Genomic DNA, 27,904 nt, shown 5'->3' with positions numbered 1-27,904 from the left:
TTCAAAGATAAAACAGTATCAATTTTACGTATTAGATAAAAATAGATATTTCCTACTGAAAATGATATCTGAAATAGCTATTCATTATTACAGACTCAAAAGGATAATTTCTTTTTCATAATAACCCCAGTAGGAGGGAAATAAGTCATTTCATTTTTGATAACTGTTGGTAAGTTAAAAAAAAAACCCTGTTTATTGTCATTTTAAAAGAGGCTACATTGTAATAATGGTTTAAGAGAGTCTCTGAATTCCATCTTCTTGGAAAATGAGCTGTTCTTTGCAATAACTTGTAGAGCATGATGACTAATATACTATTCCTCCAACAGAAAATCCAATCAGATTTGACAAGTCATGAGATCAGTTTAGAAGAAATGAAGAAACGTAACCAGGGAAAGGAGACTGCTCAGAGGGTGCTATCCCAAATTGATGTCGCACAGGTACATATTATTGCATAAACTGAGGAACTTGTACTTGAGTACTAAAACCGAGTCTATATTAGACAACTTGATTATTGAAAAATTTGGATTGAGGACATTATTTAAAAGCTACAATATGGTGTACAAATGGTGCAGACTTTGTTGGTTTGTGTATTTTAAGGATAAAATAGATTAATAAATTACCTTTTATTTAATATCGCCTTAAGAACAATTACTGAATTCTTCTCCCAAATGCATGTATTCCTTGTGCTGGACAAATGAAAAAAAGATTGCTTTGGTTTGTTTTTATTTTCATTCCCCTATATCTTCAAGAATAAAGGATATTGTTTGGAAGGAAAAGTTAAATCAGTGCTTTCTTACATTGTCTTTACAGAAAAAACTGCAAGATGTTTCCATGAAGTTTCGATTATTCCAGAAGCCAGCCAATTTTGAGCAACGTCTACAGGAAAGTAAGATGATTTTAGATGAAGTGAAGATGCACTTGCCTGCGTTGGAAACAAAGAGTGTTGAACAGGAAGTAGTACAGTCACAGTTAAATCATTGTGTGGTACGTATATATTTCTGGTGACAAATTAATCAGCTACCCCTTGACTTACCTTATTAAGGAGTACCTGATGATTCCCTTTTATAGTATAAAATTGTTTTCATAGCTAAAATAATTATAGTATATAATTTTAAGGTTAAGAACAAAAATTAGCACAGGTGTATTGAGAGACAAGAGTTTTTACTGAAATAGTAGTCGTTTAATACCTATTCTGTAGGTGACTTTTTTGAGTCTATAATTCTTTAAGTACTGTGCAGAATGTAAAAAGAAGTCTTTGTTTAATTCTTATGGTACTTTAAACGTATTTTAAAATATAAATTCTGAAAAGAAATAAATTAGTCTGGAAACAGCAACAGCAACAGTAGCTACAATAATAAAAACCATTCCAGAAATGAGTGCCAAGTAATTTAAGTGATCTACACAAGTCACCTCTAATTTTCGAGGCCACAAATTAAATGAGAGTTTAAAAACAAACAGCCAATGAAGGGCAAAAGCAACATTTCAATCCAGGTGCTCTTACTCCAAACCGCAGTGTCTTTCCATTAAACAAGTGCTGGATATACACTGAAATGCCACCAGACCACAAAGACAGAATAAAAAGGCATGAAAGGTACAATTAGCCTGTAGTGTAAATCTTTACTGGAGTTTGGGATTTCGAGCAGTGTCCTTTGTCTCAATTACTGGAAATTTACTGAGTCAGATGACTCCTCTGATAACATAAAGCTGAATTATGAGGGCATCTACTAGAGTACTATAAGTATTACTATAACTTTACGTGTACTATGGACTATCAGAGTAGAAATTCACATAAAATAAGAACACAATGTTATTAAGAGGAGAAAGAATTCTCTATTTTGTACTTTGTGTTTTAGGTATTGTTTCTGTATCTACTCCATAACGTAAATGAAAAAGAGACTCTTTAGATTCACGTAATCTTATCATTATGAATGGGAAAATATATTTCTTTTTAACAAAAAAGTATACATATATATTTCTTTGTGTAAAATTATGAAGTCTTTTTTATTCGGTAACTTTTGTTCATAATACAGGCTGCATTTTAGTGACATCCTTATTATAAATATTCTAACCTCCAAAAAAGAAATTTCAAATATAACAATATATAGTTATTAGCTGATATTAAATGAATAACGTTAGAAATACATGAGAACATATCTCCTCTTAAATTTTGCAAAAAGAATTGAAAGCAAAATGACCCAAGTATACTATCATTATGGCTACATATATTCGTGAAGGGAGAGCTGTTCATTCTCTTCTAGGAACAGGTCTCTAATGGTACCTCATAAAACTTGCCTGCTAGCAAATATGAACTTGAAAACAACCCTCCTGCCCCCAGCTGTGACTGTGCCCTGACTTAGTGCAGAGGAAACAGCTCAAGGTCCTTGCTCAGTTTCTTTCTGGTTCTGGTTTAGATATCAGGACCAATTCAAGCAGTCCTTCCATAAGAATATCTTTTCTTTACAACTTTTATATTTTTTCATTACTTAAGATGCTCTATTGCATATACTGTAATCAGGGGCTTTGCCTTCAAGAAATTTTTCTTCTGTTAAAAACAGTCTTACCAACATGAAGACGAGTAAGAAGAACATTTCCCTTCCCTAGTGATAAGTATTTTCTCTGTCTATTGAATGACCTAATGTTAGTGGTAACAGTACTTTGAATGAGCTTTCATCATAAAGGTAAATCATTGAGTTATTTTTTTTTATTAAGTTTAAAGAGTAAACCATTTGGAAGTATCTCTGATTCCAGAATTTACAGAATTGATTCCCAACGTTGACAATTGATGATTTGAATGTTTCTAAATATCCAGCTATATTTATCATTTCTAAAATAGAAGTAAAATGAAGTAAAAAAATAAATCATCTAGAAAGATCAGCCAGAGCTCACAATTATTAATAAAGGAATGTTAACATCAAACAATCATCAAGGACAGAATTAAGATGGAAATAGATTATGTCTGTAGCCTTAATGAATAAGATAATTGCTCAGCCTTTGGGAAACGTTTTGTTTTAGATATTGATTTTAAACTGTAAAGGGAAAACAAATTCAATTTTGATTCTAATTCCAGGAAAACAGCAAAGACCCACCAGCAATTTTATTTCTTAGTGCCAATAAAATAAGTAGTTGTTGTTCAGACTTACCACTGAGCAAATTAAAGCAGCAATGTATAATGTAAAATATTATGTGTGTATACGTATATATACATATACTTACGTGCATGCATGTATGCATATATACATACATACAAAGACACATATCTTTCCAGAAAAATAACTATGAGGCAAAGTTATGATACTTGTTTCATGAGCATTTGTTATGGCAGTATACTTTTGTGAAGCAATAAATGTGTTCTTTATAGTTGTGATGTATGTGCGGGTTTTAAATAATGTCTTTATAATTGTCTATATTTAATTGATCAGCCCAATGAAGAAAATAAATTTGTATAATCTAATTAACATATTTAAAATTGTCTTCCTTCCTTATATGTTATTTAATATGTATTGAACTTATAATCTGGAAATTTAGATGTTTTATCCCCGCTAAAAAGTAAGCTCCATGAGAACAACAGTGAACATGTCTGTCTTGGTCACCACTGATTCTCTAGTGACTGAAATACTGTCTGGTACATAGTAGGCACTCAATAAATACCTGGTGAATGAGTAAACAAATTTTTCCAAACTCACAGCTAGAATTACATAACTGCAGCATTTAAAATTGAAATCATACAACTTTTAGAAATGATCTTTATCAACTTGAACTGAAGAACTAAGTACATGTAGGATGTACTCTTACTTTAGTAGGGATAACTACAAACTCTACATGCCTGTATGTGTGTATATAATCACAAATAGAAACATTGAATCAACATAAAATGCAAAAACTAGGTATTAATCACAGCTGCAAAATGGTATTACATTAAAACTATAAACATGAAATAGCAAATAAGGTGTCTACCTCTATTTTTATTAATAATGGTATGAGTTATACACTATTGCTTATTATTATGTTTTGTTTTATGTTTTTAACTTAGAACTTGTATAAAAGTCTGAGTGAAGTGAAGTCTGAAGTGGAAATGGTGATAAAAACTGGACGTCAGATTGTACAGAAGAAACAGACGGAAAACCCTAAAGAGCTTGATGAAAGAGTAACCGCTTTGAAATTGCATTATAATGAGCTGGGAGCAAAGGTATGTACATGTCTGCTGAAACTACAAACACTAGGCTACTTTCCCTATATATTGTAAAGCAAGAGGCAGTGATAGTATACAATTAATATCTTAGAAAGTCTTAATCATTTTCTCTTGATACACACAAACAGACATATATACATAGGGATATAGAGAGATATATTGCCATGTGTAATTCTTATTAAGAAACAATAATCAGGGGGCCAGCCCCGGAGCCCGGTGGTTAAGTTCACATGCTCTGCTTTGGCGGCCCAGGGTTTCACTCGTTCGGCTCCTGGGCGTGGACATGGCACCTCTCATCAGGCCACACTGTGGAGGCGTCCCACATAGCACAACCAGAAGGACATACAGCTAGAATATACAACTATGTACTAGAAGGCTTTGGGAAGAAGAAGAGGAAAAAAAAATAAAGCTTGGCAACAGATGTTAGCTGAGGTGCCAATCTTTAAAAAAGAATAATCAATGAGGATCTTCTTTCCAGTCTACATTAAAAAATATGTGAAGTTCAGGGAGATTTCTGCTGGTTCTTCAAAGAGTTCTCAAAGGATTTCTTTGTTCTAAACTTGCCTTCTTTTCATTGCATAAATTTACTTGTGACGACATGAAGGCTGGTAAATTTTATAAACTAATGTACCTACTTAGATTTTGGTACAGTGGAGTTGATACATTCCACATAGGCCGCTAGGTGTAATAGAGTTGGCACATGCCACAGAATTTATTTGCCTGTATGGCAAGCCTTGCATAATCCACCACATTTGGCTAATAAAATAGCATAGATAGCCAGTTGAGTCCTATGACTCTGTGATTTTTTTGCATTTTTGTCCTGATCAGGATCTAATAACCAATTCCTTCTCACTATTAATTAAAAATGCATGCATCTCTCCATCTTCTCTTTCAAGAACTATGGAATATCTAGGATAGTTATCTCACTTTCCTCAAATCAAAGATTTTGTGTAAGAAAAGAAGAAAAAAAAGAATTTGTATAGACTTAGAGCTATGAATTTTCAAAACAGTGATAGTACTCATAAAAAGTATTCATGAAAACATGAATTGTCAGCATCAAGGCCTGACCTGGCCTTTTCTATGCCACTGTTTTACATTACTTTAAGTTTTCTAGAAGAATTTTTGGTGCTCAGCTAAGATTTAAAGTGTTAACATAGTAATAAAATAATTATTTGTTTTTTTAAAAAGTTGTGATAGCTTAATATATTATGCAGTATCTGAGAGAATAAGTGTACTTTATTAATAATTAAATGGTAAGGTTGTTTCTTGGAACTTATGCAAATAAAGTGACCTATCTATTATTGACATTCATAGCTATTTATCAAGTTTAAGTACTTTAAGTGACTACTTTAAATGAGGAGCTATTTGGGGATGGCTTTCTCTTTCTTCTGCTTTTTGTGGAAGGACAAATAAGTACTGAGGAAACTTTTGGCCTAAGGGCCAAAGCAGAAAAAATAAAAATGCATGCATCTTAATTTCATTCTGATTGAAAGAGCTTTACTGAGACCAATGGGAAGAAAAGAGTAATTTTTACAGCTCAGGTTCCTGACTTTATTGAATATAACGACATCAATGAGAAATTGTTGCCTCATCTTAGACACAAATATAAATGCTTGTCCGTATTTGAGAAGTAGCCATGCAGAGGCCGGGTTCTAATGTTTCAGCCTGAATGTAGGTCAAAGCTTATGTCTTGAGGCTACTCATTGCTACTTATCCCTGAGAGAAAGTGAATTTTAGATTCAAATGGAAATCTAGAAATAACCATTCATATTAGTTGATGGCCTTTATTATTTTTATATTTTAACAGTCTTCTAATGTATATTTCATATGTTTTAAGAAAGTTTGTTGTCATCTTATGAAAAAGTTCTCCTCATTTGCTCAAAAAGTAAGGAACACTGATACCCATTTAATAGCAAAGCATGATGATAATCTTGAAATAAAATACATTTCAACTGCTTGTTTAATCCATGAAGACACCTTTGGATTAAAAGACCCCTTATGTCCCTCCAGAGAAGTTTATTGTTGTGTTAAAGATCACCACAGAGAGGAAAGTTATCTCTGCACTTGATATCTCTTTCTACTATTTATCAACTTTCACAAATTCTCCTTTTTCCATATTTAGCATCAATTGAATAATTTCTAATATTAATCTTAATGCTATAATTTATTGAATTCTGGAAAACTATTCTCTATATTCAAGAGTTTATAATCTGACTTATGTAACTTTACACTAAAATAATGCATCGATAAATACATTTTCTTTAAATTAGGAAAAAGTATATTTTGGGAAAAGTTGGTTTCTCAGTTTACTTTTTCAAATATAAATTGTTGCCTACACTTTTTCTTTGTCTTGAAGATTTTGCACAAAATCTTTGCCCTTGTGAGAGCAACTATAACATAGAACAATGTAGAATAAATTACTTAAAATTTAAAACAATAAAAATGATGTTAGAAAAATATTAGTGCCCTGAGTTGATTGTTATTAAGGAGTGAATGACTCTCATGAAGATGTAAAGCTCAATTTATCCCTGAAAATATAGATTTGAAAGTTTATGTTTATTGAACCACTTGGCATTTAGTAATATCATTAAAGCAAAATGAAAGATTACTAAGAAATCATACTTAGCTTTAATAGCAGGACAGAATACAGCAAAAATGTGGGGCAGAAATTTCTTTTTCAAATAAAGATTTAGAAACATTAATGATGAAGGGAATATGTATAAATATCGTCTAATAAACATGCTGTAAGTCATGTATTCCTTCTCTAAGAGAAAATCATCTGCACTTAAATCTTCCAAGCGCCTTCAACAGTGGTTTTGTTTGATAAAATCAAAGGAAGCAAAGGATATCTTAATGTATTATTCCTTTTATATTAAAAAGATAAACCCTTCTGTTTTAATTATCTTCAGAATTTATATGGTTATACTTGCCTCAATTCAATATATGTTACTCTTTTTGTGGTAGCTCAGGCTGCCGTACAAAATACCATAGACTAGATGGCTTAAACAACAAAAATTTATTTCTCACAGTTCCAGAGGCTGGGAAGTTCAAGATCAAAGTGTCAGCTTAGTGAGGACCCTCTTCTGAGATAGAAAGAGAGAGTGAGGGAAAGAGAGAGAGAGATCTCTTTCTTCCTCTTCTAATAAGGCCACATTCCTATCAGATTGTGGTCCCACCCTTATGAGCTCATTTCAACTTAATTACTTCCTAAAGACCCTGTATCCAGATACAGCCACATTGGGGATTTGGGCTTCAAAATATTAACTTTAGAGGGGATGCAATTCAGTTTATTGCACTTTTCTTACAGAACACAAATTTATTAGTTTGTTTAATATCGCCAACTTAGCTTAATTGTTCAATGAATAAAAATCGAAGAATTTCTTATACGTAAATCTATTTAATTTTATTGAGAGATATTACATCTAGCACCTAGATGTAATAATACTTATAATTCCTTGTGTGGCTTCTCTATGCTTTGATTTTTACGGAAATATACATAAATAGCAATACTCCTATTAGCCTCAAATACACATACTCAAAGCCCAGATACTCATGTCAGCCTCACTTAAATTTTTTTAAGTGTTCATGAAACAATGATTACTGAAATATTCTACTGCAGGTGGCACTCTTTTAAATGTATCCCTTCTTGACACGGAAAAAGTGCAAAACACAATTTTCCTTAAGATGGCAGTGTCTCCTGTTTTATTAAAATCTATTTAGCTGGATATAAACAAAAGAGAATAAATAAAAATCAATAATTCATTAGCTCTGGGAAGATAGAATTTCTTTCAAATATTGAATCTAGAATTCTTCTTCTACTAATAGTACATAGGAAAAATAACTATGCATAGAAATACATGATAAGGTGTAATTTTTTTTTTCTCCCACACACAAATGAAATCCTTGCAGTTGAAAGGGCACATGCTTTTACTTCCCTGAAGGGAAAAATGGAATGAAAAATCTGTAAAAAAAAAAAAAAAAAAACCAAAAATGGAATTTTCATTCTCAGCAACTAAACATTTTTTAAATGTACACAAGCTCTGTTAAAGAAACTAATACATTTTGTTCAGTATTTGTAATTCATATCAAAGTTTCAGGGTGTTTATTTTGATTGTAGCACTTTGAATTCTTTAAACATAGCTTCACTTTAGCATTTTTTCACGCTTATGGCTAGATTCTTATTTTGGTTGTAGAATACATATAAGTATATATATAATCTCAGCTTTCTATTCAACCAACCACCTGGAAACTTACAAAATGTAGGCATACCTCAAAAGGTGGTGGAGAAATGCACATTGGTTCATTCTCTGTATGAGAAGGCAGAAGAACTCGATTTTGAGGGTCTTAGTTTTAAACACAGAACTGAAACACAGGATCGAGTCACGATTATCTCTATTAATGAGAGTGAAAATTTTGTTTTGGAATTAATTTTTTTTGCCCCCATTGAATGGCAAAAGTATTTCTGAGAAGGGAGTAGCCTATTCTTTGTGTTGTTTTTGTGCAAAAGTAAGACACTTTAAAGATGCAATGACAGGGGCTGGCCCGGTGGCTGAGTGGTTAAGTTTGCACGCTCCGCTGCAGCGGCCCAGGGTTTTGCTGGTTTGAATCCTGGGCGCGGACATGGTAGTGCTCCTCAGGCCACATTGAGGTGGTGTCCCACATGCCACAACTAGAAGGACCTGCAACTAAGATATGTACTGCAACTATGTACTGGGGGGGATTTGGGGAGATAAAGCAGAAAAAAAAAAGGATTGGCAGCAGCTGTTAGCTCAGGTGCCAATCTTTAAAAAAAAAAGATGCAATGACAATAAAATCGACTATTCTACGTACTATATAAATGCTTTTGCCTCTTGAGAGAAAAAGTATTCTTCCATTTTGATTCCTTACCAGGAAGAGCAGCCCTCATTTGTATATAGAGGATTGCAAACCTTTTGCCCATCTTTTTGACAGATGACTGGAGGTTTCCTAAAAGAAATGTGTCCTATTTTCAGTGTGACTTATATCATTCTATATATTTAAAAAATTTGACCATAAATTATTTTTTATTTATATTAGAGAAAATAATTACAACTTTTCTTTCTAACTGATACAAGACACTGTCTTTTGGAGAAAGAATCTCATCTTCCCTAGATTGTGTTTATTCACTGTTAATATTCAGAATATATGATTTTTCTAAAATATTATTTTTAAAATGTAAGAAAAAGGTTATTGAAAAATGACAAAAATGTGAAAGTTCCAATTAAGTGGCTATATCTAAACCTGAATTGAAAAAAGTAAACCAAATTACAATTTATTATTATTCTTTTCAGGTAACAGAAAGAAAGCAACAGTTGGAGAAATGCTTGAAATTGTCCCGTAAGATGCGAAAGGAAATGAATGCCTTGACAGAATGGCTGGCGGCTACAGATATGGAATTGACAAAGAGATCAGCGGTTGAAGGAATGCCTAGTAATTTGGATTCCGAAGTTGCCTGGGGAAAGGTAAAACCTATGTCACTGAAGGTTATTTTTAACATATGTGAAAACACACAGCAATATGATTTTATAAGGAACTATTAATGTGCAACAATAATCGCGTTATACATATTATCTTCATTTTCCCTTTTTTCAAAAATTCGTCAGTAGTTTAACTCGGTGTATTTCAGGGCTGTGATAAAACCAATGGGAAGCTTTAGCAACAGTCTCCCCAAAGCTTGTTTAGAATTAGATAGGTTATGAATAAGTCCTTAAAAATACGTACATTATTAGTCAGAAAGTCAGTCCAGAGATGAGATTCTATGTTCCCTAGCTTGCTTAAGACAGACTGCTCAGATGGGCCCCACAACTGTGAAGAGGACAAGGATGCAAAGACTACAGACCGTTGGAATGGACAGGACTGCAGGATGAGCAGATTACCGATGTCACAATTGAAAAAAAAGAACCCTCAAGAGGTCTATGCAGCCACTATAATTTCCATCGCCAAAGGGCACAGGGTTTCCTTTAATACGCAGCTCGTAAATTCTCACTGTTTCCCTGACAGCGAATCAGACATTCTTGCTCCCTAAAATTTAAGGTCAAGTCACTCATAGCTTAATATTTTTTTTCTGTTGATTCATTAACAGATTATTTCAAAGTGTGTTGATATAAAGGAAATAGTTTATCAATCGTGTGTTTTCATGTTAAGTTTTGCCAAGCCATTGGCCATTTAGAAAAAAATAAATTATAGCACACCCTACCCCTTTGATTATTTTTTACTTAACAAACACTTGCCTGTATTGATTAGATGTTTAAGAGATCTGTGCTTTACTTTTAATTCAACAAAGCTATTTAGATTATCTAAAGTTGGGAAATTTTAATTGCATTACATAAAAACTTAAAATCATACATGAGACCCAAACTGAAAACTAATTTTCTTTATGTAGATTCAGAGGACAAGGAAGTGTAAAATTTTGTTACACAAAAGTTTTTCAAATAGTAGTAAACTCCTTTTTCTTCTCATTCAGAATAGGTTTAGTGTTAGAGATAATATATTGAATTACATTTATTAGCTCAGGATCATATATGGTGTCAGATTGTTATAGTAGTGAGTGTACAGAAGGTACAGGTTAAAAATTACATTGGCCTTATTTTTTATCCTTGTTACTCAAACAAATATTACATTTCTGTGGGATCATTTAGTTTGAACCAGTGACAATCATATACTTAGGTGCAGGGTGGGCTGCTGTAAAAAATAAGCCAAAAATACTATGGCTTTGAGAAGGTAGATGTTTATTTCTATCTCAGGTGAGGTAGGTAATTCAGAGTAGGGGAGGTGGCTTTGCTCCATGAAATTCTCCCAAGATGTAGGTCCCTTTCATTCCATTGTTCTGTAGTCATCTGGGTATTTGTATTCTCATAGTAAAACTTACTCACCGCTACTGTACCCCCATCCCAGCCCACAAGAAAGGAGAAAAGGAAGTGGAGGACAAGCAACTCTCTCTTAAAGGTGTATTAGTAAAGCTCCATACATTATTTCTTCTCATGTTCCATTTGCCAGAACTTAGTTACATGATCACATCTAGCCTCCAGAGAGGGTGGCAAAACATGGTCTCTAACTGGGTGGCCAATGCGTGCTGCTAAAATGATGAGTAGATCTTGTACTACAATGAGGAAAGAGAGAATGCATGATGGGGGAAGATAGCAGTTTTGGTGACAGCGGTATCACACTGCCTTTTACATCATTAGGGAAAGGCAGAGAAAGGCCTGCATAATCTCTCTCTCTCTTTATAAATACAGGTGCCCTCCTGATGGCAGTTCCTAGCATAAGTACTCATAAACAAATAAAAAAAGCCCAGAAAATACCTATGATCTATTAAAGTATGAAATATAGTAAAATATGCATGGGGGAAATTGTAGTGCATGTAGGGGATTCATGAAAACGATCCAGGTTTCATTCTCAGTCATCCTTCAATTAACACTATAGACAATATCTTTGATTGTTCATAGCCAATTTAATGTGTATATTAGTTTCCTAGGGCTGCCATAACAAAGTGCCACAGACTGAGTGGCTTAAACAACAGACATTTATTTTCTCACAGTTCTAGAGTCTGGAAGTCTGAGATCAAGATTTCAGCAGGGTTGGTTTCTTCTGAGGCCTCTCTCCCTGGCTTGTAAACAGCTGTCTTCTTGTTTCTTCACATGATCTTCTCTCTGTACATGCCTGTGCCCAAATTTCTCTTCTGATAAGCACACCAGTCGTATTGGATTAGGGCCCACCCTAATGGCCTTATTTTAACTTAATTACCTCTTTAAATGTCCTGTCTTCAAATACGACCACATTCTGAGGTACTAGGGTTAGGACTTCATCCTATGAGTGTTGAAGAGATACAATTCAGCCCATAACAATGGAGTAGCTTTGTAAATATAATGTGGAATGCGAACATAATGGTGCCCAAAGGAGTAGAGCTAGACAGGAAGGGAATTTGAAAAATTCAGACTACAATTTACAAGTGACTGAGGTGAAACTATAAAAGTATGCCACATATGAACTCTGAATTCCAGAGTCCCCATAAGGTCATTGAATAAGTGACCTAAGGAGATATTTTTACATTAGTGTTACTATAAAATCATTAAAATATTGTAAGATGATAAACTTGGCAAAAGTTTCTAGATTATCCTTGTCATATTAGAAGACTTGCATGATCTAGAGATGTGTCAGCTTATTGAATCTGTCTGAAAAGTACTTTCCATTAAACCAAGGAACAATACTAATTTGAGATCCAACAGGAAGAAAAGTACAGAAAACTGGCATTGCTTTTCTTTATATAATATTTATCACTCTTTCTGGATCTTTGGAAACACTAAAGTGCTAATGATTGATATACTCAAATGAATATATGGTCAAATGAAAAGTATACACATTTGCATCTAAATTACATAATTCTTTTAAATAAACTTATATGGAAGGTGCTGAAGCTTTTTCAAAAATCACAATCATGTAATAAAAACATGTGACCTACAGATCTAAGGCAGTCACATTCATGATAATGATTCTGATTTTTTTAACGTGAAAAAAAATATCCAACTCTCATGCCCCAAGACTCCTTAGTACATTTTCATTTCATGTGCTTTCTTGGTAGATGGAGAACTTAACTCAAACTGTTAGTCTCATCTGCCATTTCCAAGGATAAATGTGAGATTTTTTTTCAAAATAAATTGAGTATTCATTTAAATGCAATACATTAAATGTATTTGCCAATCATTTCAAGTATTTTTGACTTGGAGAAAATTTGAATATATAGAGTCAATTTGGTTTTAAACTGTTTCATTTATTTCTACTGAATTTCAGTTCTGTTGATCTAAGAACATATTTAGTTATATATGAAAATATATGAATGTCTAGATTAAAATATTCTTATACATAACATTCAGTTGCTAATGAAATGTTTATTTGACCTTTAATTTATCCAAAGCATGCTTTAATATGACTACAAACTTTTGTGTTTTATTTTACTATATTTTAATTATACTTACTCATTATATATCTAATTCCAGAAAAAATTATTTAGAGTGACTTAAAGAGGTATATATGATTCAACTGATCAATCATAAATAAGTTAGAAAACTAGAGAAAGGGGAAGTTACAATAGGAAAATAATAGAAACTTTGCATAGAAATATGCTCACAATATCCGATGCATGGTGGAAATAGGCAGAGAAAAATAAAGCCTCAAAATTTGGCACCAAGCTCCCTATCGGGCAAAACTAAGAAGTAAGCATATTTCTTTTTATTGTGATAAGGACACTTTGCATAATATCTACCCACTTAATGGATTTTTAAGTGTACAATCCCATATTGTTAACTATAGGTACAATGTTGTATAGCAGATCTCTAGAATTTATTCATCTTGCATAACTTAAACGGAAGTAAACATATTTCTGAGATTCAAAGTGTCCAATTATCAAAATGATCATTAAAATATTTTTAATGGGACCGGCCCGGTGGCGCAGCGGTTAAGCGTTCACGTTTCACTGCGGCGGCCTGGAGTTCGCCTGTTCGGATCCCGGATGTGGACATGGCACAGCTTGGCAAGCCATGCTGTGGTAGGTATCCCACATATAAAGTAGAGGAAGATGGGCATGGATGTTAGCTCAGGGCCAGTCTTCCTCAGCGAAAGAGGAGGATTGGCAGTAGTTAGCTGAGGGCCAATCTTCCTCAAAAAACCAAAATTTTAATGTACTAGTCGTATGTGAGGTTTTCCTAGAATTTAGATATAGAAGGAAAAATTAAGGAGGGCTGTGAATGAGATAGCACCATTAATGTTCTTATAATAAACAGAATAAAAAGGTACATGATGCCATTTTTCTGTCAGTATGCCTCCAGTCAGAAACAGTGCCGAGAGTCTGAGCCTAGACTTTTGCCGTGTCTTCTTCATGAATGAGTCTCAAGAGTTTGGCACTGCAGGATCCTTTTGATAAGCCACAGGTGGTGTAGAAGTGGACTTTCCAAAATAAAATTGCTTGTCTGTTTTCCTCCCGCTCAAAATTCTATGTTCACGCATTCAGAACCATAGATGTCAGAACATATAGCTCTTCCAAAAGATGCTGAATGGTGCATGACGTAATTCCAGATGTTTAAAGGTGCCATCTACTTGGAGAGGACTCTAAACTTGTGATCTCTTATCCCAGATCAGATTTTTAGTGATCTCACAAGAGAAAGAATGGGAGGACTTCTAGAAGTAACTAGGATGGTGGCAAGGTTGGTTAGCTGGAGGCACAGCTGGAGGCAAGAAAACTGTCCTGTCAGTTCCCACTGTATGAGCATGCTCCCAGATTGCAGTTAGAGGGAAAAATGAATAAATTTACAAGGTATTCTAAAGTTTTGAAAAGGTAAAAGAAAAAAATTAATTAAAATAACAGGAAGCAGACATTGTAGATTAATGATAACAAATGGGATAAAAGTTTCATAGTGGGAGTTGAAAAGTTCAACTATTGATGCTAATTTGAAATTCCTAAAGCCAGTAGCCGTTTCACTGTATTTTTAAATTCAAACAATCTGCCTCCATCAGGGTAGTAATAAAGAGGGAGAAAATAATATTAAGGTTTTCAGAGAGTAGATCACTCTTAGCTACATGGTCTGGACAACAAGATGCCGTAAGGGAACCATAATTGTGACATCCGTCAGCCCATCAGCGATCAGACATTCTCTCACTTTGGACCTTACAAATCTCTGTTAATGCAGTTTGCCAGGTTGAGATCAGAAACACTGAAGTCCATGGAGTAGAGACAGACACAAGGGAAGGAAATGGTAAGGCAAACTAGGGGAGACTGCCAGAACTTGGGGAGTTTGAGCACCAGCGCCGCACAAGATTCCTGCGCTGTCATGATAACCCCTACTCTCTGAGACTGCTAGGTGAGCATTAACAATTTCACTTGCCAAGAGGACAGGGAAAATATCCGTTCTGTTCACTGGTGTTTCCCATGCACATCACATGGTATCTGACATATAGTTGATGCTCAATAAATATCCATTTAATAAAATAAATTGCAATTTAAGAGATAAAAATTAAAATATAATGGCAAAATATTTCTTGAGAGAAAAGAAAAATGCCAATGTGCTTTTAAAATAATGGTAAGTTTTATGACAAATGGAAGCATGAGCAATCATCTGATCAAATGCTCCCATTTTGTAGATGAAAAAATAAACGTCCTGGTACATAGCGTATTTGCAACTAGAATCCAGTACTAGCTCTGATTTCAACAGCTTTTTCCCACTGTAATTATTGTTTATAAATCTTATTTTCTAGTAATAGTAATTTTAAGATACTCTAACACTAAAGTAACAAAAAAGTGTTCATTATCCACAGTGAGATTAAAATACACAATGACTAAATTCAAAGTGCAGAATATATAAATTCACATAAAAATAATAAAATGAAAATTCTGTGTGCACTTATCACCTATTATCATCTGCAGTCTATTGTCACTGAAGTGATTTTAGATTTTAAATGTTATTTGTTAATGTCTTAAAATCACTCTGATTAGTTGGATATAAGTAAATCAATTCTGAATATCCTCTTACTGGCGTCAATTGCTTAGCATATGAATCGAGCGCAAAAATGTAACCATAAGAAAGTAAATATTTACGGGATTAAATAGAAGTTTGTATCTCTGATGATCATCATGTTTGGAAAATATAAGCTTCAACAAAGTTTAATCTATTTGGTTTTCTGATTTAACCACTAACAAATTTCATTTATTCCTAATTTACTTTCAGTAATCAAAAATTCAAAGCCATTTAAATAATTCAGCTACATTAATGCACTTTAATATCCACTGTGTTATCTAAAAATTAAAAATGGTCAAATATAACTCCCTGGAAAAATAATTTTGGTCTTATAATACTTTAAATCCATCAGCTTTTTGGATAGTTCATATCTACCATTTTTCATAAATTGACCATTAGATTTTATCAACGGTAGTCTTTGGATACTGAGAGTTGCCTGAGAGAGTCACACACACACACACAAATGTTGAATTTAATTCAGAGTGTTAAATAAAGCAAAATAATTGATGTCTAAATAGCTACTTATGTAACAAGTCATGATTTTTCACATTTATTTCAGGGAGAAATTTTTGTTATTCAACATTAGAAAGAACAGTTATAAGTTTCCTCAATTATCCTTCTGCTGTTACTTCAGTCCTAAAATTTAATGACAATCACCCACTAAAATCTTGTGACAGAATGCACCATTCGATTTTGCCGGGGATTCTCGGCATTGGCTCCACACAGAAATTACCCAGGGAACTTTATAAGCCTACCAATGCCTGGGGTCTACTCCCAGAGGTTCTAATTTAATTGGTCTGACTGTGGCCAGTGTCTCTAATATTCAGCAAACTTTGAGAACCACTAGATAATGAAATACAAGCAGTCTTATGAGATCTACATTCAGTTCAGCCAACCATGTCCTGTATTTTTTTAAACACTCACCTTTCACAGTTTAAAGAGATCTGGCCTCTGGTCCTAGATTATCTGGATAATTGCCTCAACTCATCACTCCTCTTAGCTATAAAAGCATGAGAACTATTACTTATTTCTAAAGTCTGTTACACTATCATTCCCATGAAAAATTACATATCTTTTTTTAAAGAGAGCACGGTAATTTATCTGTGAAGTGAAATAACACTAGCAGATCATTAACTTGGTACAATGAATGCATCAAGCAGCTGTTACTTAGAAAATAGAACATCTGTTAAATGCCATTGAAGTCACTATTCACTGTCATTATAGTTATAGCTATAATTTCTGTTCTGCACATTCTGCTTTCATGAAATTCTTCTTTAATAGACAATACATTATTAATAAAAAGTCAATACACATTGCTGTAAAATCCACTGTTTAATGTTTTATGCTTTTGAATTTATCATTATATTAGTCTGTCACATTAACCTAATAATAAAATATGTTCTAAACCTCTAGCCATGACAGAGTAATGTAGGGACCTCAAAAAACAATTAATATCATATTTTATCACATTTAAGACATATTAGATTGTATGATGCACCATTGATTTAATTACAGCTGTTGTGGATCAAAAGAAACACCACCATCTTAAACATAAATATAAATTGTGAATTTCATCTCAATTTCAGAAACCTTCATAAGCAACAAATGCACATTTTTAGAATTTGTGGTAATTTGTTCATTCTCTTCCTGTGAATATATTTTGTCAGTAAAGGTGAAAGCACTCTGTCCCATTCCTGATGACCAGAAATGGTATAATATTTATGCAGACTGATCGAAGGTAGAATTCACTTGGGGAGGAGAACCTTCTAAAACACCTTTTATGGGTATATTAGTTAATTATTCATCCATATTAGAGTGAACTTGCACAAGAGAGCAAGAAAGAGCTAAAATTAACAAGAATTTAGTAGCATCCTATTAAAGGGAGAAAGGTATGCAGAAATGGGGTTATGGTACATATTTGACTAAACGTGGGGCTGAGTGAAAATAGAATCTAAGGGATAGGAGACACTTAAGAGATTAAATAAGTGGAGGGGAGTGGGGAATCATAGGAAATCAGATAGAGAAGTTATCCTAAGAATATAAATCCCTGGGAAATTCCAGGAAAACTTGTGGAAGGCATTGGACCTCTGAAAATGTGAAATGGGTGGGAGAGAAGGTCAAGCCCAAGTGGGTTATGTTTCTCTGCCATGTTGGAAAGTATCTGTGGATGTGTTCCTATAGGACCAGATAGATAATCCAATGGTTTTTACCATTTTAACTTTAAATAAAATTAAAGAAAATGTTTCCATCACGTGATGGTATGATCAGCAGAGACCAACAGAACAGATTTTTTCACCCTGCTACTGCATCAGTGAAGTGAGTTGAGGAGCTGATAGCTGAATCCTGAACCTCACATCCCATTAAAAATTAGACTCAAGTGACTTACCTTATAGATGTGAGGAATGAATTAGAATGTATTTTCTATTCTTCATGTAAACAATGGGTATCTTCATTAGGAGAGATTAACATCTGCTACCCATTTTTTTTATTATAAGGAAATTATAGTGGCATTTAAAACTTGCTACAGCTGGTAAGAAGTAGACAGGATATCCATTTCTTTGAAATCATGGAAGTTAGTGTTTAATATTTTGACTATTGTGGAGCTATTAAATGTTACAAATTAAAGATAATGAAAATAAAAATATGTTAGACTTTGTGGCAATTTATATTTAAATTGAGATCTACTTTTATCTGATATTTTTTCCTATGTCATTAAAACCCTGAGTGCCAAGTATATAGTTCACATTAAGCTGCTGTTCAAACTCCTGAAACTGGACATATGACCATGTCATAGGTCAAAATAAAACCAGCTGTGCATAATTTTGCTTTTTATTCAGCCTTAAAATCAACCCTAGAAGCTGTCACACTATGGCATAATTGAAAAAACTAAAGGAGCTGAGTTACAATTTAGTCATTGAACTTGAACTTGCCCATTCAGGAGGGTAGACCTTCCAGAGCCCTCTCCACCTCTCATCCCACAAGGCAGCAGAAAAAGGCATGTGTACTGAAGATTGGATGCTTTTTAAGAGGGGAAATGTCTTTTCAGTTCATTCTCCCCATCTCACCAACCCCATAAATAACTCTACCTCCCTCAGAGAGGAATGAGTGATGGTATAGAGAGAATGGCCAATGCGGTAGCTGTAGTTCAGTTCAATAGTTCAGTTCTCAATGCATCAGCAAGTATAGACATGCTTCTGTTATGGGAAACTATTAGAGCAAAGGAAAAGGGCTCCTTGACATCATAAAATGTATGTTTACAGTTTCTAATAAGTACCCCGTATTCCCCTTTTGGTGGCTTTTGACTCCAACTTTCATACTTTCTAACCATTTTTCCTTTGTCTTTAGTTAATCCAAACCATCCAGTCCTTTGTGATCAACTCCGGTCTCAAGTATCACCTCTCCCTTGAAGCCGTTCATGCTTATCCCAGCCATGACTTGTCTTTTTCCAAAAATTATGTTCTAATATGATGTCAAATTATTTGATTGCATTTCAGCTTTTCTCTGTAGCTACACTGTAGGTAAGATTAGACAGGGTATGCAAGGACTCCTCTTTCCTTATCTCTGGTGGTGAATGGCATAGCACAGAGTGGATAGTAGGCACCTGATGCACATTGACTAATTGAAATTTAAGGACGATCTTCAGAAAGCAAGATCAGCATATTTTTTGAAGTCTAAGACCTATTTTTTATTATTTATAAATCATACCTTTTATTAAAATTTGTTTGTGGGGAAAAAAGTAAACATCCATTAAATGAGCACAATATGTTTTCTAACCAAAAATAGCATGTATACAAATGATTAAATACCAGTTTATTCTTGAATATCATATATAAAAGTTCAACTCTGGATCTTTTTACAGTAAGAGTATAAATTTTCTCGTGACTCAGGCTTGGTTATATGCGGTTATAAACCACTACAATGATCACTGCTTTTTTTCAAGCTCATGTTCATCATGGTGATAACTTTAACATGTTTGAGTTTTATCTTATAATATTGAGGAATCTAAAATGACACCAGAAATTAATCCACATTCCCTATTTTGTTGTTCTCATTAACTGAATGAGCTATCAATGGACATTAAACATTTTCTCTTGAAAATTAGCTGGAGAATTTTGGCAGATGTTTAACACATAATAGTTGTTTGTGATCCATGAGCTATTTTCAACAATGTTTCCTAAATTCAAAATTTGTCTGATCTCTGCTAAGATTTGGAAATTTCCTTTGCCTTTAATTGCATTGCCTGGCTTTGCATTGCGCTGCCTGCACAGCGACTTTTTATATCAAAGCTAAAACATAGTGTCATCTTTATGAGGACATTTTAAGAAATAAATAGTGATCCAAATATAAGTTAAGATTCAACTTTGTGAAGTGTTACCTTTGTGAATAAATCAATTCTAGTGACAAGCCTTTCATCTGGAATCTAGGAAGTAGGGAATGCTCATTTGCATATATTTCCATGTCTTTGACAAACTCAAATGTAGATTTTATAAGGACAGGGACTTTGTTTCTCTACCATTTTATCCACAGTACCTAGAACAATGGCCACCGTGTATGGTTGTAAAGGTAGTGTATGACACGAGGGTGCAGACAAAAGGAGTGAAAGGGCTGAAATCTAGCCCATGACCACTCACAAGTCAAACTCCAGAGGGGCTGTTTACACCCAAAGGGGGCATTTCTCATAATTTTCTAAAAGACACTAAGTAGAATCGCCTATGGTCTTGCTATAATAGTGGCATATTTAGTAGGAGCTCAGTAACATTTATGATTGATAAATGAAGGAATTGCTTCTATGAATTGGCAAGCTCACTCATGTGCAACAGGTGATACCTACATTACAAACAACGCTCTGAATGGTAGCTGATAAGTTCATTTGGTATCAATTACTTTGATTTCCGATATTTTTATATTGAAAAAGAAAAAGGCGAATACAAAAGAATATTTTAGAATGGAAGAAACAGTGGTTGTCTCTCATATAGAAATTATTTTGTACAAGCTTTTTACCTCCTTTATTCTCCCTGCTTATTTGATGTCAAAGGCAAAACCAAAATGTATGTATATATATGTGTGTGTGCGTGTGTATATGGTGATATAGTGATATAGAGTGGAACAGGATTTGATGGTATGGAGGAAAGACAGCCAGAAGAACTATTTAGATATATTATAAAGATAGAAAAGACATCTTGAGAGCATTTACGAGTAAGACATGAGATATAGGCTGGCCTCATAGAGACCATCTTTCTCTCATCTACTTGGACCACCTCTGTTACTCTCTGTGCGTATGTTTCATTTGACTCTTTGCAGGTGGGTTCCCTCCACTTTCTTATTATTGCTGCTACCCAGTGATTGTGTCTTCCTATGGCTTTGACTTGCTGTAGTGAAGACATCAGCTCCATTTTCAAATGACTTCTCAGCTGGTGTGCTATCGCGATCTCTATATTTCTCAGTTAAACTTGTTGAGAGAAGATCTGTTTGGCTCTGGCTTACCTGCCAGTGAATGTCCAACAGCAGTACATGGGCAAGGGAGGGATGGGGGCGGAGGCAGAAAAGTACAAGATGGCCATGTGGTCAGCCATGAAGTCATAAGAAAGGGGCTGCAGGTAAAGCTGACAATAGACATTTGTACTAGGATCATTTTTTCCATCGACTCTCTACATAATTTCTAATATTAAATGTGCTTATTTTCATGTTTTGTAAATCAAGTCTTAGGAATCCATGTTGCTCTCTTAGGGGATTTTAATATTACCTCTTTACTTTCATTGACCTGTAACTGAAATTAAGCATTTTTTCAATTATGAATATGAGCAACAAACTCCAGTAATATCAGCAGTTACTGTGACTTTGCCAGCAGTAGTAATGACAGATAACTTTATATCACATTCTAGTCATTGCATATACTTCAAAACACCAGTTATGCTCATTATTACTTGAAATTATTCTAGTTAATGATCTGATGCTAGATCATTGTAGTTACACATGTTAGGAAGAAAGCATGTATTACTATCTCACAAATTTAAAAAGGGTATTTTGTATATTGTGTTTCAATATAATTGATTTCATTTGAAATCCAGTGAATTTTATTTTATGCTTTTAAAAACATTATTACGAGAATGGATCCTTAAGTTTCACCAGATGCCAAATAGGTTTGTGGCACCAAAAAGCTCAAAATTCCTACTGTAGAAATACAAGAGTGTAGGGGCCAGCCCGGTGGAGCAGTGGTTAAGTTTGCACGTTCTGCTTCAGTGGCCCGGGGTTCACTGGTTCGGATCCTGGGTGTGGACACGGCACCACTTGTCAAGCCATGCTGTGGGAGGCATCCCACATATAAAGTGGAGGAGGATAGGCATGGATATTAGCTCAGGGCCAGTCTTCCTCAGCAAAAAAGAGGAGGATTGGCGGCAGATGTAAGCTCAGGGCTAGTCTTCCTGAAAAAGAAAAGAAAAGAAAAGAAAAGAAATACAGGTGTAATGATTGCTGAATTTTCTAAAAGCAGTTGTTGCTTATTTGTGGATGAGTTTTCTAAGGTCTGCCTTTAGCCAACACATTTATATATTAAGTAAATATAAATATATTTAGATGGATAATATGTATGCTTATCTATTAATATATAATCATAAATATGAAATTAATCATCTTTATTTATACATATTTGTTCATATATACTCAATAAGGAAACTATAATGTATTTGGTGTGATTTTCATCATTCATAAAGACATGGTTCAAGGTTTAAACCCTTGAAAAAAATCTTACCATAGTAATCATACACACAGCCATTTCAAAATCTTAACACTACAGTATATTACTTGAAGTTCAAATGCTGTCCTTTTCACAGGCTACTCAGAAGGAGATTGAGAAACAGAAGGTTCACCTAAAGAGTGTCACAGAATTAGGAGAGGCCTTGAAAACGGTTTTGGGCAAGAAGGAGACCTTGGTGGAAGATAAACTGAGTCTTCTGAATAGTAACTGGATAGCTGTCACTTCTCGAGCAGAAGAGTGGTTAAACCTTTTGTTGGTAAGAAAAGAGGCTGGAAGATTTTCAACCCCTCTCCAAACTGTGGAAGAAATTACATAAGCATTCAATAATAATATTTCTGTTTGCAAATTCCTCAACTCTACATAAATGCTGGCTGTTAATTCAATATCTCTAGCTGTATTTTAATATAATTTTGCATATTTGTGCTATGTTGTATGTGTTCTATATGGAGATCCCACCTAAAAGTAATTTAAATGGTACTAAACTTTTGTCTTGTTAAAATTGTAAAAAGTAGGACAAATCTTTTAAGAATATTATCTAAACTCTATCACCCACAGAAAACCGTTGAAAATATTTAAGTTTTGAAATTAAATTTAAGCATTTTTGCTATTGACTTCTGGTTTGTTTTAGCTCTAAAATATGTCCCATACTATTCCTATATTGTACATTTTAAATATTGCATATGATTTGGAAAAAGTTATAATCTCAGTTTATAGGATTCCTAGGTTCTTTTTTATGCCTACTTGATCTCATAAAGATTAAAAATCATAAACTAAGTTTTGCTACTAATATTATAATTCTGTTAATTTTTCTCATATATTTTGAACTGATATACATGTAAACATTTAAGAATTATAGATTTATTATAAAATGAACACTTTATCAAAGAAAAGAATATGATCTAACCAATAATATGTCATGGTATGTCTCTGTAAAATTAAGGAATACCAGAAACACATGGAAACCTTTGACCAGCATGTGGATCACATCACAAACTGGATCATTCAGGCTGATACACTTTTGGATGAGTCTGAGAAAAAGAAACCCCAGCAGAAAGAAGACGTGCTTAAGGTAGCAAATAAAATATTATGAAAAGTAATTTTCAAACTGCACAACAGTTATGTCAATCATCTTTGTCCTAAAAGATACCAAGGACTTCTTAATAAGAGTGAAAAAATTCTTCCTGTGTTCCTTCCTCCCTCCTTCCCTTTTTCCCTCCCTCCCTCTTTGCTTCCTTCCTTCTTTCCTTCCTTCCTTCCCTCCCTGCTTTCTTAATTCAAATGGGAGTTAATGATTTTGAAGAGTTCTGTAATCTAGATATCTGTCCATACTTATCTCTCAGCTAATTGCACACAACTTGAACTGTGATGAGAAAGGGACTCCAGGATTTATTTTGGTGTCATATTGCAAATTCCTGCCCATCTTAATAGTAGTACTATGTCCTTATATCTAACACAAAGATCAGTTTCCCAGCATTATTCACAGCCTATCTCAGTAAACACCGGAAGTCCAATCATCTGGACATTTTGCCTATGCAATATCTGAATCTTAGTAATTAGTAACAATACTGAGCTTATATAAAACTGAATTTTTCAATTTTAATAATATGTAAACATGGCTTCGTGTTCTCTCTTTTTGTATTGAAACCAATTAGGACGTCCTAAGTCTTCTTTCTCATAGGCAACTTAACTGTTACTTTAAAAAACGGTTCTTGTAAAAGCATATGAGAGGTATAATGTGCAAATATATCTTGTTGATGCTATATTATTTCTATTTGGTTACATCTTTCTTGATTAAATAGGAAGAGTTGAATTTTAATGAATTTATTTAAATTAATGATTCCTTATTTTATTTTGCTGAAATTTTCAATAATTTTATTTGACTAGTGGGTTGCTATTTAAAGAACACTGAAAAATTGTGGTTTCTGCCTCTACAATTCATTTTTTTCTCTTTGATGCACTTGATATTTTCTAAGGATTTTAATTCCTTTTTGATGAAAAACTGTAAAGGTATTTTAGGCTATCTCCAAAACATATTTACCCTCTTGTCTGTACCTTATTTTGCTCTTCTTTCTCCCTTGATGTATAGGTAAGGAATGTCATCTTATGGTGAAATTCCTTCATGGTCTTTAGAGTAATAGGAACTGAGTTATTTCACTCATAGCCTCTCTGACCCCTTGAGTCAGGCAGAACCTTCCTAAATCCCTCTGTCTGTGACACAGAATTCATATCTGTTAGAATGGCACTCAGTGTGTTAAACAAAAAGGGAACTCAACAGTACCAGGAAGGAATAGAAAATTGTTCTTCAGCTACCTTCCTTCCTGAGCACACATTAAGGTTGTTCCACAACTGTGAAATTCGGTAAAGATAAGACTAAGTACAAAAGATTATGATTGCTGCAAACAACATAGAGAAGTCAGGAAATCATCCCTTGTTCTTCCTCAGACATAGATCAAAGACAGTGACCTGTTTTCCTGAGATCCCACACATTCTCACTCTACTCCTATTTTATGGAAGTTGACTTTTTTCCTCCTTCAATATTCCTCTGTATGTGCTCGCTCGCTCTCTCTTTTTCTCTATCTCTTTCTATCTCATTCTCTCACTCTCTCTCAACTTCCACTTAATTACTAACTTCAAGCCCTGTCTCTTGCTCACGGAATATAGCGTTTAAAGGCTGAAATGAATGACATGCGCCCAAAGGTGGACTCCACACGTGACCAAGCAGCGAACTTGATGGCAAACCGCGGTGACCACTGCAGGAAAGTAGTAGAGCCCAAAATCTCAGAGCTCAACCATCGATTTGCAGCCATTTCTCACAGAATTAAGACTGGAAAGGTAGGAAGATCTGCTCCAAGGTGGAAACTAGTGATAAATGATCTCTTGCGAAGGTTGCGCAGTACTCTGAAGGGGGCAAGCAACCCCCACATCAAGGTTTTCAAAAGGAAAAGGAAGGTCAAAATGTATTTAAGGAAATTTTATCACTGAATCTCATGAGAGCTCAATCTCCCTCCCTCGATCCCCGCCCCCCCCGCCCCGTTATTTTTTTGTCATGCCACAGCTATTCTAGAACTGCATTCTGCACTAGTTTACATATGTACTTTCAGGGGTAACCTGCAGCAAAGTAACAAATAGCATGCTGCAGGCCACTAACAACAAGAAAAAAGCACAAAAGACATCCGTCTAAAGAAAGCACTACTGACGTCTTTTGCCAAATATAATATTGCTTGTGTGTAATATGGATCAAATATTCAAAATGAGGCCTTGTACATCTCTTGCATGATCTAGGGTGTTTGTACCTCTTTATTGGTTGTGCACATGTGTATGTGTGTGTATTTAACTTGCTCTTGCTAGTTGCCAATATTTACTGTGACAAAATCCGTTAGGCTATAATGACATGCTTAAGCCATGAAAACAAATAATTGGAAAGGTTATATAGCCCAATTTTTGTAATTTTATATGTCTATTTGCATTTATTCTATTTAATGAAGAACCAGGGGATATGGAACTTTTGCATGATAACTCTTCATATTTGTGTAACATTGAATGAAGTCAAAATCTTACCTAATAGGGAGCTTGCAAAAATATATAAATATAGTATTATAGAACTTCAACTCTTTGGGGGAGTGTAAAAATGCAAGAAATTGCCAAAAATTTATAAAATATAGCTTGACACATTTTTCAATATATATGATATGCTTTCAAATACAAAAATGTATGTAAAAGAAATAAATGTATTTACATATACAGATAATTGCTAGAAATAATCTTAAATGAGAAAAATGTTACTGAAATATTTGTGAGTAAATATGATGTAATATGTCAGGTAAGTATTGATTCCTGGAAAAATAAGAGAATGCGTCTGAAAAATATTTTGATAAATATAGACATCCAATAATAGCATGATTTACAATTGCTACATTTTCAAAGGCATTACAATGTGTCATTGTTATAGTATATATTTAAGAGAGCTTTAAAAATATATGGAAATATGATATGAATTTTAAATACTTGATGCACATGAAACATAGTTACCCTCCAAAACTCACCTACCCAAAGCAAAAAACTATTAGCTTAGCTGAATTCATTGTTGCTTCTTTGTAATATTTAAGTTAACTAGTTCATTCTTTTCACTTATATATTATTTTTAAGTAAGCCATTCTCACCAGAAAAATATTTGACAGGCTCTGAAATTTTATTTTCAGAACATAGTTGTTTTTTGTAAGAATTTACTCTGCTGTTTAAAGAGACAATTGTTTTTACTTCTGGAGATATCATTAGAGTATGTAATATCTAAACAACCAAAGGTTATTTCAATCATCTAGAAAATGGATGCTAATACTTCATTACTAAATTTTGTATTCTTCCCATCACATATACTTCTTATATATATATATACTTTTTAAAATTTTACTGAGGTCACATTGGTTTATAACAGTATGTAAATCTCAGGTGTACATCATTATATTTCAGCTTCTGTATAAACTGCATCGTGTTCACCACCAAAAGTCTAGTTTCCATCTGTCGCCATACGTATGTGCCCATTTACCCCTTTCACCCTCCCACTCTGATAACCACCAATCTGTTCTCCTTATCTATGTGTTTGTTTACCTTCCACATAAATACTTTTTAATAAATCACTAAGCTATAGAATATTTAAGAGAAAAGAAGGTATTATTTTCTTGATTATTTCAACAGTAGCTTGAGATAAATTATGTCACAATATTGTGACTCGTAGATATTGAAAAATGGGTAGAATTCATCCTGAACCATAGAAGCTCACAGACTTAGCGTGGCTCAGAGAAGTTTGTGAATTTTCATTCTGTGTTCTGTATGAATTTGTCAGTATACTTCCAGACATCATGCATCAGGTGAGCCACTTGGTGTGCTTCCTTTATTTTCCTCACTGAAGAAAGGCATGAGATTTTAAATCAATATTTTTGTTTATATATTAGTTAACAAGACAATCACATTTTTACTTTGCAAGATATTCCTTTTTCTCTAAAGTAATATAGATGACTGGATACAGTGGTGACCCCATTTGGGGGCTTTGAAGAGATAATTATGCTTTATCATCATGATGAAACCAAAAACATGGACATAAGGCATATCTGACATTTTGCTTATTTATTCATTGCATCAACTAATTATATTGAGTATCCATTGTGCTAATGAGCATGGGGATATACAAGGGTGTAAAGAATACTTGCTTAAAAAGTATGTGTTTATAAACACAAATTTAAATACTTCTTGCAGTTATGTAACATGCTTGACACTAGTACATCTTCAGTTCAGGATGTTCAGTTAATGATGAAGTTGTCCCAGCAATCACATAGTGTAATAGGAAAAACAGTAGACATGGAAGACTGAATTATAGGCCTGACTTAGTCAGCATTAGGCAGAACATTAGACTCTTCTGCAATTCCCTTTCAGTGTTTTTAAGAT

At 33.9% G+C, this 27,904-nt stretch overlaps 1 protein-coding gene across 8 annotated transcripts in view; it reads left to right on the top strand.

The window, feature by feature from the left end:
- Nucleotides 1-27,904, top strand: part of DMD (dystrophin) — a 2,264,041-nt gene that overhangs the window by 1,089,664 nt on the left and 1,146,473 nt on the right. For all 8 annotated transcript variants that reach the window (XM_070604303.1, XM_070604310.1, XM_070604305.1 and 5 more), the window contains 7 exons: nucleotides 327-437; nucleotides 811-984; nucleotides 4,031-4,186; nucleotides 9,499-9,669; nucleotides 22,542-22,721; nucleotides 23,406-23,534; nucleotides 25,127-25,297. In XM_070604303.1, the coding sequence (XP_070460404.1) occupies nucleotides 327-437; nucleotides 811-984; nucleotides 4,031-4,186; nucleotides 9,499-9,669; nucleotides 22,542-22,721; nucleotides 23,406-23,534; nucleotides 25,127-25,297 (1,092 nt within the window). The remainder of the gene's footprint in view (nucleotides 1-326; nucleotides 438-810; nucleotides 985-4,030; nucleotides 4,187-9,498; nucleotides 9,670-22,541; nucleotides 22,722-23,405; nucleotides 23,535-25,126; nucleotides 25,298-27,904) is intronic.

This window comes from Equus przewalskii, chromosome X (assembly GCF_037783145.1).
Source record: "Equus przewalskii isolate Varuska chromosome X, EquPr2, whole genome shotgun sequence".
NCBI lineage: Eukaryota > Metazoa > Chordata > Mammalia > Perissodactyla > Equidae > Equus > Equus przewalskii.
The sequence above is the reverse complement of the archived record's forward strand: the minus strand, read 5'-3'. Positions and strand labels throughout refer to the sequence as shown.